General features: G+C 42.0%; 1 protein-coding gene across 5 annotated transcripts in view; it reads right to left on the bottom strand.

Moving 5' to 3' along the window:
* The window catches only part of NPAS2 (neuronal PAS domain protein 2), a 170,210-nt gene that overhangs the window by 29,649 nt on the left and 128,035 nt on the right, over positions 1-12,526 (bottom strand). For 3 of the 5 annotated variants that reach the window (XM_077296614.1, XM_077296617.1, XM_077296618.1), the window contains exons 12-13: positions 10,514-10,601; positions 2,680-2,815 (exon numbers count right to left, since the gene is read on the bottom strand). In XM_077296614.1, the coding sequence (XP_077152729.1) occupies positions 2,680-2,815; positions 10,514-10,601 (224 nt within the window). The remainder of the gene's footprint in view (positions 1-2,679; positions 2,816-10,513; positions 10,602-12,526) is intronic. The other 2 variants (XM_077296615.1, XM_077296619.1) reach the window with 1 other exon arrangement.

Genomic DNA, 12,526 nt, shown 5'->3' with positions numbered 1-12,526 from the left:
ATTGGTACTTTTGGTAGTGCGGACAGGTGCCAAGTTCTGCTGGAGAATGAAATTTCCATCTCCAAAAAGCTTGTTGGCAGAGGGAAGCATGAAGTGCTCTAAAATTTCCTGGTAGACGGCTGCGCTGACTTTGGTCTTGATAAAACACAGTGGATCTACACCAGCAGAAAACATGGCTTGAATTGTGTGCCTCTCCACTCTTCCTCCAGACTCTGGGACCTTGATTTCCAAATGAAATGCAAAATTTACTTTCATCTGAAAACAACACCTTGGACCACTGAGCAACAGTCCAGTTCTTTTTCTCCTTGGCCCAGGTAAGATGCTTCTGGCATTGTCGATTGGTCATGAGTGGCTTGACACAAGGAATGCAACACTTGTAGCCCATGTCCTGTATACATTGGTGTGTGGTGGCTCCAGCAGCAGTCCACTCCTTGTGAATTTCCCCCAAGTTTTTGAATGGCCTTTTCTTAACAATCCTTTCAAGGTTGCAGTTATCCAGGTTGCTTGTGCACCTTTTTCTACCACACTTTTTCCTTCCACTCAGCTTTCCATTAATATGCTTGGCTACAGCACTCTATGATCAGCCAGCTTCTTTAGCAATGACCTTTTGTGGCTTGCCCTCCTTGTGGAGTGTGTCAGTGACTGCCTTCTGGGCATCTGTCAAGTCAGCAGTCTTCCCCATGATTGTGCAGCCTTCTGAAACAGACTAAGGGACCTTTTTAAATGCCTTGAAGCCTTTGCAGATGTTTTTTGTTAATTATTCTAATTTACTGAGATAATGACTTTTGGGTTTTCATTGGCTATAAGCCATAATCATCAACATTAACAGAAATAAACGAAATAGATCACTCTGTTTGTAATGACTCTATATAATATATGAGTTTCACTTTTTGTACTGAAATAAATGAGCTTTTTGATGATATTCTAATTTTGTGAGAAGAACCTGTGTGTGTGTATATATATATATATATATATATATATATATATATATATATACACACAGTGTATGTATATATATATATATATATATATATATATATATATTTATATATACTCTTACTTACTGCTGTATTCTCCAGTATCCAGCTCAGTTCCAGTCCTCTTCTGAGTCACGTGACAGCAATTCATACTCTCCAGATCACTCTCTGCTCTATGTGTGAGCTGGAAGTCTCTTTTTCAATGTAACCTATGTTGCCTCATTTGGAAGCTCCATATGGTTACATTGTAGAAGCCATTTCCGGGTCATGCAGAGTGTGGAGTGAGCTGGAGAGCCTGACAAACAGTGACATCACTGAGAAGAGGAGCAGAACAGTGCTGGACAGCGGAGAAGATGAGTATATTAACACACAGACACTACAGTACACACACATATGCCCAGGTTTAGCAGAATAAAAGGCTCATAGGAGTGCTTCTTTAAGATTCCCTACTCTTCCTTTGGTCTTAGCATTAAAGTCATATGCCAGCAATGGTTATTGTTAAGAAAATAGGTTAGTATTTGTTATTAAGAACGACAGAACTCACTTTACTTAGTTTGCAATAACCCCATCATGACTGGATTTTCATGCAGATAAGATTTTGCTAGTTATCCACTGTTGTGCACGAATATCAGTAACCCATACTGATTGTACAACATCAATGTTCATTACAGAACATTAAAGGGAACCTGTCACCACGTTTTTGGAAGATGGGATAAAAATAGCGTTAAATAGGGGCAGAGGTGGGCGTTACATTAGTGTGTTTGTTATGCGTTTATTACCCACCTAAGTTGCCGAAATACCTTTGCAAAGTCTCCGTTTTCGCCTGTCAATCAGGCTGGTCTGGTCAAAAGGGCGTCTTGTCTTCCCCCAGATTTTGCGTAGTTTTCCGTTGGTGGCGTAGTGGTGTGCGCATGCCCAAGGTCCTGAATCCTCTGCCAGGGGATTTAAAAGAGCGCGCTGTTCGTTTTCATTGGTGATCGGTGGGCGCGGCCATCTTCCTTTGGCCGCGCGTGCACAGAAGCGGCGCTCTGCTGGCCGCGGCTTCAGGAAAATGGCCGCGGGATGCCACGCGTGCGCAGATGGATATCGCGGCGGCCATTTTCCTGAAGCCGCGGCCAGCAGAGCGCCGTTTCTGCGCACGCGCGGCCAAAGGAAGATGGCCGCGCCCACCGATCACCAATGAAAACGAACAGCGCGCTCTTTTAAATCCCCTGGCAGAGGATTCGGGACCTTGGGCATGCGCACACCACTACGCCACCAACGGAAAACTACGCAAAATCTGGGGGAAGACAACGCCCTTTTGACCAGACCAGCCTGATTGACAGGCGAAAACGGAGACTTTGCAAAGGTATTTCGGCAACTTAGGTGGGTAATAAACGCATAACAAACACACTAATGTAATGCCCACCTCTGCCCCTATTTAACGCTATTTTTATCCCATCTTCCAAAAACGTGGTGACAGGTTCCCTTTAATATAAATTGATTGTACCTTGCCTTCCATAATATCTAATGGTAAGATGGGGTATGGATTTGGAGATCTGTATTCTAACAGCAGACAGAAATGTCCAATGTATTCAATATCTGGCTATTTCACACACTAGTAATTTGCCTGTAGAAACGTATACCACATAGCGCAATTTTGTATGTGACCACTGTATCTGATCTCAGTGATCATCTGCTGCTGATGCGCTTCTTTACTTACATGCCGCTTCTGTGGTTTGAGAAGATATATGTGAGCTCCTTGAGGAAACAGAGGGGGAACAACTGCGACTGAGTTGTGAGGCACTGACTTCAAGCATGGTAAAATGCTTTTCACGGTCCACACTTAGGTCTTTGTCCTAAACGGTTGTTGGAAAAAAGAAAAAGAGATTATATAATGTACTGGCCTCACCTTCCGCACGGAACAAAGGTTATAACCCATCATCTCCTTACTACTACTACTATAATTATTTATTATTACTGGTGTACATTCACTTTATAGTTCTGGAAACACAAGCAGAACATCACATGGACCAAGAATAATGCTGTAATGGACATAAGGAACACTAGTCATCTGAGACAGATAGTCCCTGGCCGGCCTTTCAAAGTATGTTTTCTCAGAATTAAGGTTCTGTTCCCATGATGAATATTTGGTGCATTTTTTATGTTGCTGATTTTCTGCAGCATTTCTGCATCTATCAGGTAAATTAAGGTTACTTACACTTTTTTCATTACGTTTTTGAGTGCGTTTTTATCGCGTTTTTGACACTACAATTTTTCTCTCTTGTAGGTATCATGTTTTAAATAAAACTGCTTTGTTTTTGACGCTTCCTGGTATTTGGTTTTGCTAAAACTTTATTGATTCAGTCATGTGTGGTTTTAGTGTGTTTCTGCATCTAATGCAATTTTATGGGAAAAATTTTCACTTAAAACGGGCAAGAGAAATTGACATGGTGCAGATTTCAAACACGCGCCGCAAATTATTCTGCATAACAAAAGCCTGGTGGGCAGGAGATTTCTATGTTTCACATCCATTTTGCTGGAACTGTAAGATGCTGCGTTTTTGCTGCAGCAAAAATATGCAAGGTCAAAAACGCACCAAAAACTAATTGTGAGAACGTATCCAAAGGGCAGGTGCAGACGAGTGTATTTGCTGTCCGAGTGAAAGCCAATAAAACATAGGATCACACTCAGACCCTTGTTGCTCTATGGAGCTGCACACGAGTCCTATTTTTTCCTCGGACACAGTATGTCTGAGGACAAAAAAAAAATCACTGCGTGCCCTAGTTTTATCTAATATAAGGATCGCACACTGCCATGCAAGTCAATGAGTGCGTGGGAAACATCAGACCACTCGGATGAAATCTGAGTGCAATCCGATTTCTGTGACCTCACAGAATGGAGAAAATAGAGAATTGTTTTATCTATCTTCTCATCTGAATGAATCAAAGCACACTGGGATCACACTTTGATCAAACTATGACCAGAGTTTGATCAAAGTATCATTTGCATAATCCATCCGATTTTCTCCGATGAAAGAATATCACAGCTATGCAAAATTTTGGTTCACAAAAATTGTTTCAAATTCAATGACTGATTGTTTTCTTATGCCCTGATTTAAAAACGCTTTTATTTTTAATCATTACGTACATTACGTATGGATTTTGCACAAAATGTGAGTGAAATTACGTACAAGCGAGATGAACATGAAAATTTTTTATTGTAGTCAAAAAATGTACACAATATTATATAGAAAAATGTGTTAACTTTCATTCTGCAACTTTATTGGAAATTAATTCTTGCATCTTTTCCTTTTCTCTTCAAAGCTTCTATTGCTACCTTTTTTCTTATAGAAGGCCTGCAGATCTACTCTGTGAAGCATCCAACATTAGTTCCCCATCATGTTCATGTTCCATCTACCTTGGTATCGTCTTTTCATATTACTGATATCCTGATGAAATCTTTTTCCTTGCTGCTCGCTAAGAGCACCAAGATTTTCAAGAAAGTAGTCCTAATCAGAATGTAAAAAATGTAACTTCAATTCATCAGACAACCCAAGGCTTTGAAACATTTCAGCATGGTCTCCACGTTGGACTTAAATTTTGGATATTTGTTTCTACCTAGAAATGTCTTCTTTAAAAGAATCATAAGCTGTTTTCTCAACAGCTTTCATTTTTGTTTCAAACATGTTCTTCATAAGTTTCCAAATAACCGTACTCACAAAAATTCCTTTCTTCAGTTTTGCTTCAGACAGTCCCGAATCTTGGCACACAGATACTTAAGCCTCTCCTTTCGGTAAAGTTTTCACAAGCTGCTTCATCAGTCCTGGCTTAATGTGGAGTGGTGGAAAGAAAAATTTTGCGGTATCAACTAAACTTTCCGCAATTATATTCTTGAGTCCAGGTTGCAAAGATGTTCTCGCTGTCCAACTTTTTTGGGCTCCAGTGATGAGTCCTATCCCGGCTGTCCCATTAACACAAAAAACATGGGTACCTCGTGTATCCTCCTCGCTGCCCAAGAAACAATGGAACTTTCAGATCATGACATATTGACCATCCTTGATCCTTGTAGTTATGTTTGTTGAAAATATAGTCGAAATTCAAATAGCTTTACTTCAAGTACACAGAATGCCCTACAGGCACTGAAGCATACTTGCTGCCATTGTGCAGTAGCACAGCTTTCATACTTTTTTTAGATGAATCAATCAGTCACCACTCGCTCACATTGTACTCAATGTTACATTTTTCCATCAGTCCAGGACAACAGTGCAATTCATTAGAGCACCTTCTACACAAATGTATGGAAATAAATCCTTTTCTCTGCGTCTGTACCATGAAAAACAGGTACCAGAAGATAGCAGGTACTTTTTCTTTAGTCTAGAGCCTAAATGTTTTGCAGAATGTTTAGGAAGGTCCAAGTCCTTGACTAGATCATTTAATTTGAACTGTGAAAAAAGCTGTGACAATCTAATGACACCAAAATCATCCACCATAAGTCATGCAAAGGGGTCAAAGTATGGTGCAAGAATACGCCTAAGGAGACAGTGTTTGTGAAAAAAATGTACTTGATGGAATTTTTTCTATAACTTTACTGAATTCAGCTATTGAAAGTATATAAAAATCACCTCTTACGTTGCAAACAATTTTACCCTTGAAGACCATGTATATGGCCGCCTAAAGTTGCCTTAACACATAATGTACAAGGCTGCAAATGTGCCGCCACTATCTGAATCATGCTGCCCATTGTTCAGGCAGGATGAATCTCATGACAGGTTTCCCTGATCTTTTTGTTCTGCTCAACTTAGATCACAATTCCTATGCAATCGTGCTGCCAGGCTTTAATTCATGCTGGACAAGGTTCGGGCAGCATGAATCCAGAGACAGGTTCCCATCAGACAGAGACTGTTACCCAAATCAATGAAGCCTGTATAGAAAATAATGCTTAATAATTTCTAGGCAAATAGTAGATAATGAAATAATGGTATCCATCTAGAGAAATCATATAAAAAAATGTAATTGTAGCAATTTTTCAGCTGAAAGATCATTCACTACATTTCTAAGTTTTCACAAAGCAAAAATCACACCTAGATACAGTAACTGTTTGTATCACTAGTAGGTGACAGGCCATTAGCATTTACATCACAGCCAAAAATCCACCCATAGGCGTAGGCGTACTAGGATTACAAAGGGATACTTCCATTGCATCCCGCATCATTTTATATTTCATCTGCTGAGTGTGTTTGCATTTTTCCTCAAGTCAGAGATCTGCTAAAATGGCTGTCATTAAAACAATATAACATTCTCCCACGTTATAAACTAGATATTTCTCAATACTCAATTGTTTGAAAGATTATATCGTGAAAATTCTGCTTAGTGTATTTAGCTTATTCAGGTGATAAACTAAAAGATTAATATATTGGTTACTAGCAGCAAACTAGAGCAAAGCCCTGCTTCAGATCATATAGATCACTTCACTGTGGATAATAAGCAAGTGACAGGTAACCCCTTAGGCTAGGTTCAGTTATCTGAAGAGGAAATTGAAAAAAATCTACTCCAAAATGTTTCCTATTCATTTAGATGGAAAATTAAATTTGCTGCTCATGTGATGATTTTTTTTAACTTTTTTTCTTTTACTCATCTACAGTATGTAGCATCAATAATTTCCACAGAGCTTTATGGACATCATCGTGAAATGTCCTCATTGGTTCTCACAATATAAATTCACTATCAATGTCTTTGGTGTGTGGGAGAAAACCCACAAAAAAATGGGAGAACATACTAATGCCTTAGTTGCCATTGGTGGATTTGAGCTCAGGACCCCAGTGCTGTAAGGCTACAGCATTAACCAACTGAGCCACGTGCTGCCCTAATGAGGTTTTGAAACCTTACTGCAGGAAAAAAAGAAGTGGTATGTTACTATTTTTAAGCTGATTCCTTATGGATAAAAGTCAAGTTGAAAAGTTGCAAATAAAAAAACCCACTCCAAAAATCTCCAGCCCTAGGCCTGGTTCAGAATTTCCCCTGAAGAAGCTGGGCGAAACATGCACGTCAGGGCTTAAGGCAAGAGCTCCTTATACTTTATTCATCTAGTGAATTACTGTAGAGGTAAAATAGACTAATCTATTTTTTGGTCAATACAATGTGAGGAGCCACTTACAAAGCAGTTATTGTGATTGTGATATATTATATGCACTGATGCTCTTGTAATATTCATCTTGTCAGAGTGATTCCACTGCGGTTACTTAGATTGCTTATATGCACTTGCACCTTGTTATCAGATTAGTGAAAATCAGTTTATCCAAAAATACAAAGTTATTACCATATTACGTAAACCAAAATCTAAAGCTGCTTATGTGTATCCATTTTAAATGCTTTAAAAAAAAAAGTCTTGTTTTTTTTTTTTACCTTCAGCCTTGAAATACAGGTAGTGATACAGGTGAGTGGATATCTGCCACTAGTAGGCTGTGTAAGATAACCACCAAAATGGGTTTCCTCTGAAGGATTTAAAAACACTATGTAAGGCCAGGGTCACACTTGCGAGTGTCATGCGAGAAACTCGCGCATCAATACCCGGGACCGGAGCGTGCGGCTGCATAGAAATATATGAAGCTGAACGCTCCAGTCCGAGTGCCGGAGTCATTGCCGGGTATTGATGCGTGAGTTTCTCTCATCACTCACGTGGCACATCAGTGTGGCACATGTGCGGCAGCCGTGTGCCGCCCGTGTGCCGCCTGAGGATCACACGGACAGTGCAGGAGAGACAGCGCTACAGTAAGCGCTGTCCCCTGCGTGTGGTGCTGAAGGTGGCATTCATCTCTTCTCCCTTGCAGGAGAGAAGAAATGAAAAATCAAGTTTTTGGTTTTTTTTGTAAAAAATAAAGTTTGGGGGTCACCTCCCGCCTCCCACCCCCCGTGCGCCCGCCCGCTTGCAGAGAAATACTCACCCAGCTCCCGCGATGTCTCCTCTCAATGCCAAAGGCTTGTCCTGTGTGAGCGGTCACGTGGTACTGCTCATTACAGTGATGAATATGCAAATATTCATCACTGTAATGAGCGGTACCACGTGACCGCTCACACAGGGCAAGCTGCCGGCGCTAAGAGGAGACATCAAGGGAGCTGGGTGAGTATTTCTCTGCAAGCGGGCGGGCGCACAGGGGTGGGAGGTGACCCCCAAACTTTATTTTTCGCAAAAAAAAAAACTTGATTTTTCATCTCTTCTCTCCTGCAGGGGAGAAGAGATGAATGCCGCCTTCAGCACCACACGCAGGGGGGACAGCGCTTACTGTAGCGCTGTCTCTCCTGCGGGCGGTACGTGCACACGGAGGAGAGTGCACACTGTTCTCCGTGTGCACATGTGCGGGACGCTTTGCGGACCGTGCTGCCAGAGAAAAACAGACATGTCTCCGTGTTTTCAACACGGACACACAGTCCGTGAAAACACGGAGACATGTGCATAGACCTATTCATTTGAATGGGTCTACGCATGTCAGTGTCTCCGGTACGTGAGAAAACTGTCACTACACGTACCGGAGACACTGACATGTGAAAGAGGCCTGAAAAAACGCAGGTATCATGTTTTGCTGCGTTTTGTGTACCAAAACTTGATTCTACAGAAGAGGAATTTTTTTTTCAACACTAAACTTTTTCAGCGTGCACTAGAGACAAATCTAGCATGCCGAAACCGCTGCAAAATAACACACAAAAAGCATGAAAAACACAAGAAAAAATAAGGAAACCTGCTTTTATTCTGCAGCTTCTTTCCTGCCAAGAGATCAGGTTTTGCTACAGAAAAAAAAGTCTAGTGTGAACTTACCCTAAAAGATGAGCTTTCCAGCTAACTTTATGATATGCGAATTGCATTGGATTTTTCCTAATGACCTAAATTTGTAATATTTTACTTATCCACTATGGCTTATCCTCCATGCATAATATAATATAATGAGGCCATACGTCTACTGATATCTGTGCGGCTTTCATTATATTTAAGAGCCCCAGTCCTTTTTCTTCCAGGCACCTGTTCCTGATTTTATTTATGTTTCAAGACTATTTTCTAATAAAAATGTATGTTTTTTATAATGAAATCATGCGTCACTTGTGGTTAATACAATGGTGAAACCAAACACCTGGTGAACTTTAGTGTGCCCGACAGACCGCACACTGACCCTACACCTGGTGAACTTTAGTGTGCCCGACAGACCAGACACTGACCCTACACCTGGTGAACTTTAGTGTGTCCGACAGACCGCACACTGACCCTACACCTGGTGAACTTTAGTGTGCCCGACAGACCAGACACTGACCCTACACCTGGTGAACTTTAGTGTGCCCGACAGACCGGACACTGACCCTACACCTGGTGAACTTTAGTGTTCCCGACAGACCGCACACTGACCCTCACCTGGTGAACTTTAGTGTGGCCGACAGACCGGACACTGACCCTACACCTGGTGAACTTTGGTGTGCCCGACAGACCGGACACTGACCCTACACCTGGTGAACTTTGGTGTGCCCGACAGACCGGACACTGACCCTACACCTGGTGAACTTTAGTGTGCCCGACAGACCGGACATTGACCCTACACCTGGTGAACTTTGGTGTGCCCGACAGACCGGACACTGACCCTACACCTGGTGAACTTTGGTGTGCCCGACAGACCGGACACTGACCCTACACCTGGTGAACTTTAGTGTGCCCGACAGACCGGACACTGACCCTACACCTGGTGAACTTTAGTGTTCCCGACAGACCGCACACTGACCCTCACCTGGTGAACTTTAGTGTGGCCGACAGACCGGACACTGACCCTACACCTGGTGAACTTTGGTGTGCCCGACAGACCGGACACTGACCCTACACCTGGTGAACTTTGGTGTGCCCGACAGACCGGACACTGACCCTACACCTGGTGAACTTTAGTGTGCCCGACAGACCGGACATTGACCCTACACCTGGTGAACTTTGGTGTGCCCGACAGACCGGACACTGACCCTACACCTGGTGAACTTTAGTGTGCCCGACAGACCGGACATTGACCCTACACCTGGTGAACTTTGGTGTGCCCGACAGACCGGACACTGACCCTACACCTGGTGAACTTTGGTGTGCCCGACAGACCGGACACTGACCCTACACCTGGTGAACTTTAGTGTGCCCGACAGACCGGACATTGACCCTACACCTGGTGAACTTTGGTGTGCCCGACAGACCGGACACTGACCCTATAATAACCAGAGTGCCCGTGGACACCAGCAATTTTTCACATGGACCAATAGTCCGGGTGGAAAAAAATTTCAGCAAATGGACATCTCAATAACGCAGTCTGGACTGGCTCAGGTTTTAGTATGGCTGTCTGAATGCGGCCTTAGGCTCTCATTTCATAGCATTTTGTAATGTTTTCGTTTTTTTACAATGTTATTTGACATGGTTTTTTTCAGGGTGAATACTGTATATGTCACTGTGTGTGTAATAAAACAGCACTGTACTAAAGCTAGGCGACAGAGACGAGTACTGGTAACACATGTCAATCACATATTTGAATATAAAAATAGAATTAGTACCTTTAGTGAGGATGTGACAATGGCTTCTGATGAGGTATTATCTATATTCATTTTTTGTCTCCTTTCCACTCGAACATCTGCATAACTGCTTTTTAAATAACATAATGTTAGTTTCAAGAGTGACATGCATGTAATATTACCTAAAATCCATTACCAGTTATTAATATTAATAATTCCTAAAATTATATGCCACACCATATCTACTGGCATCTATACACACAATATATTTCCATAATATTCATTGTCAGAACAACGGCATATAATTTCGAGTGTTGAATATGAAACCCTTCCTTCACTTAGACATCCTAGAGGAAATTAACGACATACTGTATATACAATTATATATAGCTGCCAATGTTTAAAGAAGCACTCCCTTTATTTTTTCCTTAATCCTGAGTAAATGTTAATAGTATCAGTGTGTTAATATACTCACAGATCGCCATCTTCCCTGGTTTCCAGCTCAGTTCTGCTATTCTGAGTCACTTAGGGTGGTTTCACACTTGCGTTTTTGTCTGCAGCGTTTTTTGCACAAAAAACGCATGCGTTTTTTTTTCCTATATTTAACATTGAAAACGCATGCGTTTTTTTGCACTTGCGTTTGTTCGCGTTTTCAAACGCATGCGTTTTTTGTCTGCATGCGTTCATTTTCAAAAATGCTACCTGTAGTATTTTCTTGCGCGTTTTTTTGCCGCGAAAAAACGCATGCGTTTTTTCGCGGCAAAAAAATGCATTGCTGTCTATGTAAACGCATGCGTTTTTAAGCACATGCGTTTGTTTGCGCTAAAAACGCATGCGTTTTTATAGAAAAAACACAGAAAACACACTAAAAAGCCACCCACCACCATCAAGGTGATAACGGGATCCAAACCCTAACCCTAACTCTACCCCTAACCTCACCCCTAGCCATTTAATAAACATTTTCTGACAGTCATATTGCCATGTATTTAAGTGCCACGTATCACGTATTTCAGTGCCACTTATGCCACGTGCCACGTATTTAAGTGCCACTTATGCCACGTGCCACGTATTTAAGTGCCACGTGCCACGTATTTCAGTGCCACTTATGCCACGTGCCACGTATTTAAGTGCCACTTATGCCACGTGCCACGTATTTAAGTGCCACGTGCCACGTATTTAAGTGCCACGTGCCACGTATTTAAGTGCCACGTGCCACGTATTTCAGTGCCACTTATGCCACGTGCCACGTATTTAAGTGCCACGTGCCACGTATTTCAGTGCCACTTATGCCACGTGCCACGTATTTAAGTGCCACGTGCCACGTATTTAAGTGCCACGTGCCACGTATTTAAGTGCCACGTGCCACGTATTTCAGTGCCACTTATGCCACGTGCCACGTATTTAAGTGCCACGTGCCACGTATTTCAGTGCCACTTATGCCACGTGCCACGTATTTAAGTGCCACGTATTTCATTGCCACGTATTAAAATTACTATAACTACGTGGTTATACATGGCACTGAAATATCGTGGCACGTAAATACGTGGCACTTAAATGCGTGGCCACAGATTAGGGTTAGGGTTAGGGGTAGGGTTAGGGGTAGGGTTAGGGTTAGGGTTTTTTGTTTTTTTCTTGTTTTCTTGTGTTTTTCTATAAAAACGCATGCGTCTAAAAAACGCATGCGTTTTACCGCGTTTACATGCGTTTTTTCACACATGCGTTTTTTTAAAAACGCATGCAGATAAAAACGCAAGTGTGAAAGTAGCCTTAATGCGGATTCCAAAATTCCGCATCACATTGCGCTTTTTGTTTTGTTTTGTTTTGCGCTCGTTCTGACACTTCATAGGCTTACATTGTAAAAGACACATCTGAGTCACACAGAGCGCAACATGAGCCGGAGAGTCTAAATTGTTGCCACTTGACTCAGAAGAGGAGCAGAACGGAGCTGAATACCGGAGTGGTTATCGGTGAGTATGAAGACCGGTCTGGAAGAGCTCCATAAATAGAGGCTTGAACTTCTTTGGCTTCCTTTAAAAGGAACCTGTCACCAGAAAA

This window comes from Ranitomeya variabilis, chromosome 3, assembly GCF_051348905.1.
Source record: "Ranitomeya variabilis isolate aRanVar5 chromosome 3, aRanVar5.hap1, whole genome shotgun sequence".
In the NCBI taxonomy this organism is placed as follows: domain Eukaryota; kingdom Metazoa; phylum Chordata; class Amphibia; order Anura; family Dendrobatidae; genus Ranitomeya; species Ranitomeya variabilis.
The sequence above is the reverse complement of the archived record's forward strand: the minus strand, read 5'-3'. Positions and strand labels throughout refer to the sequence as shown.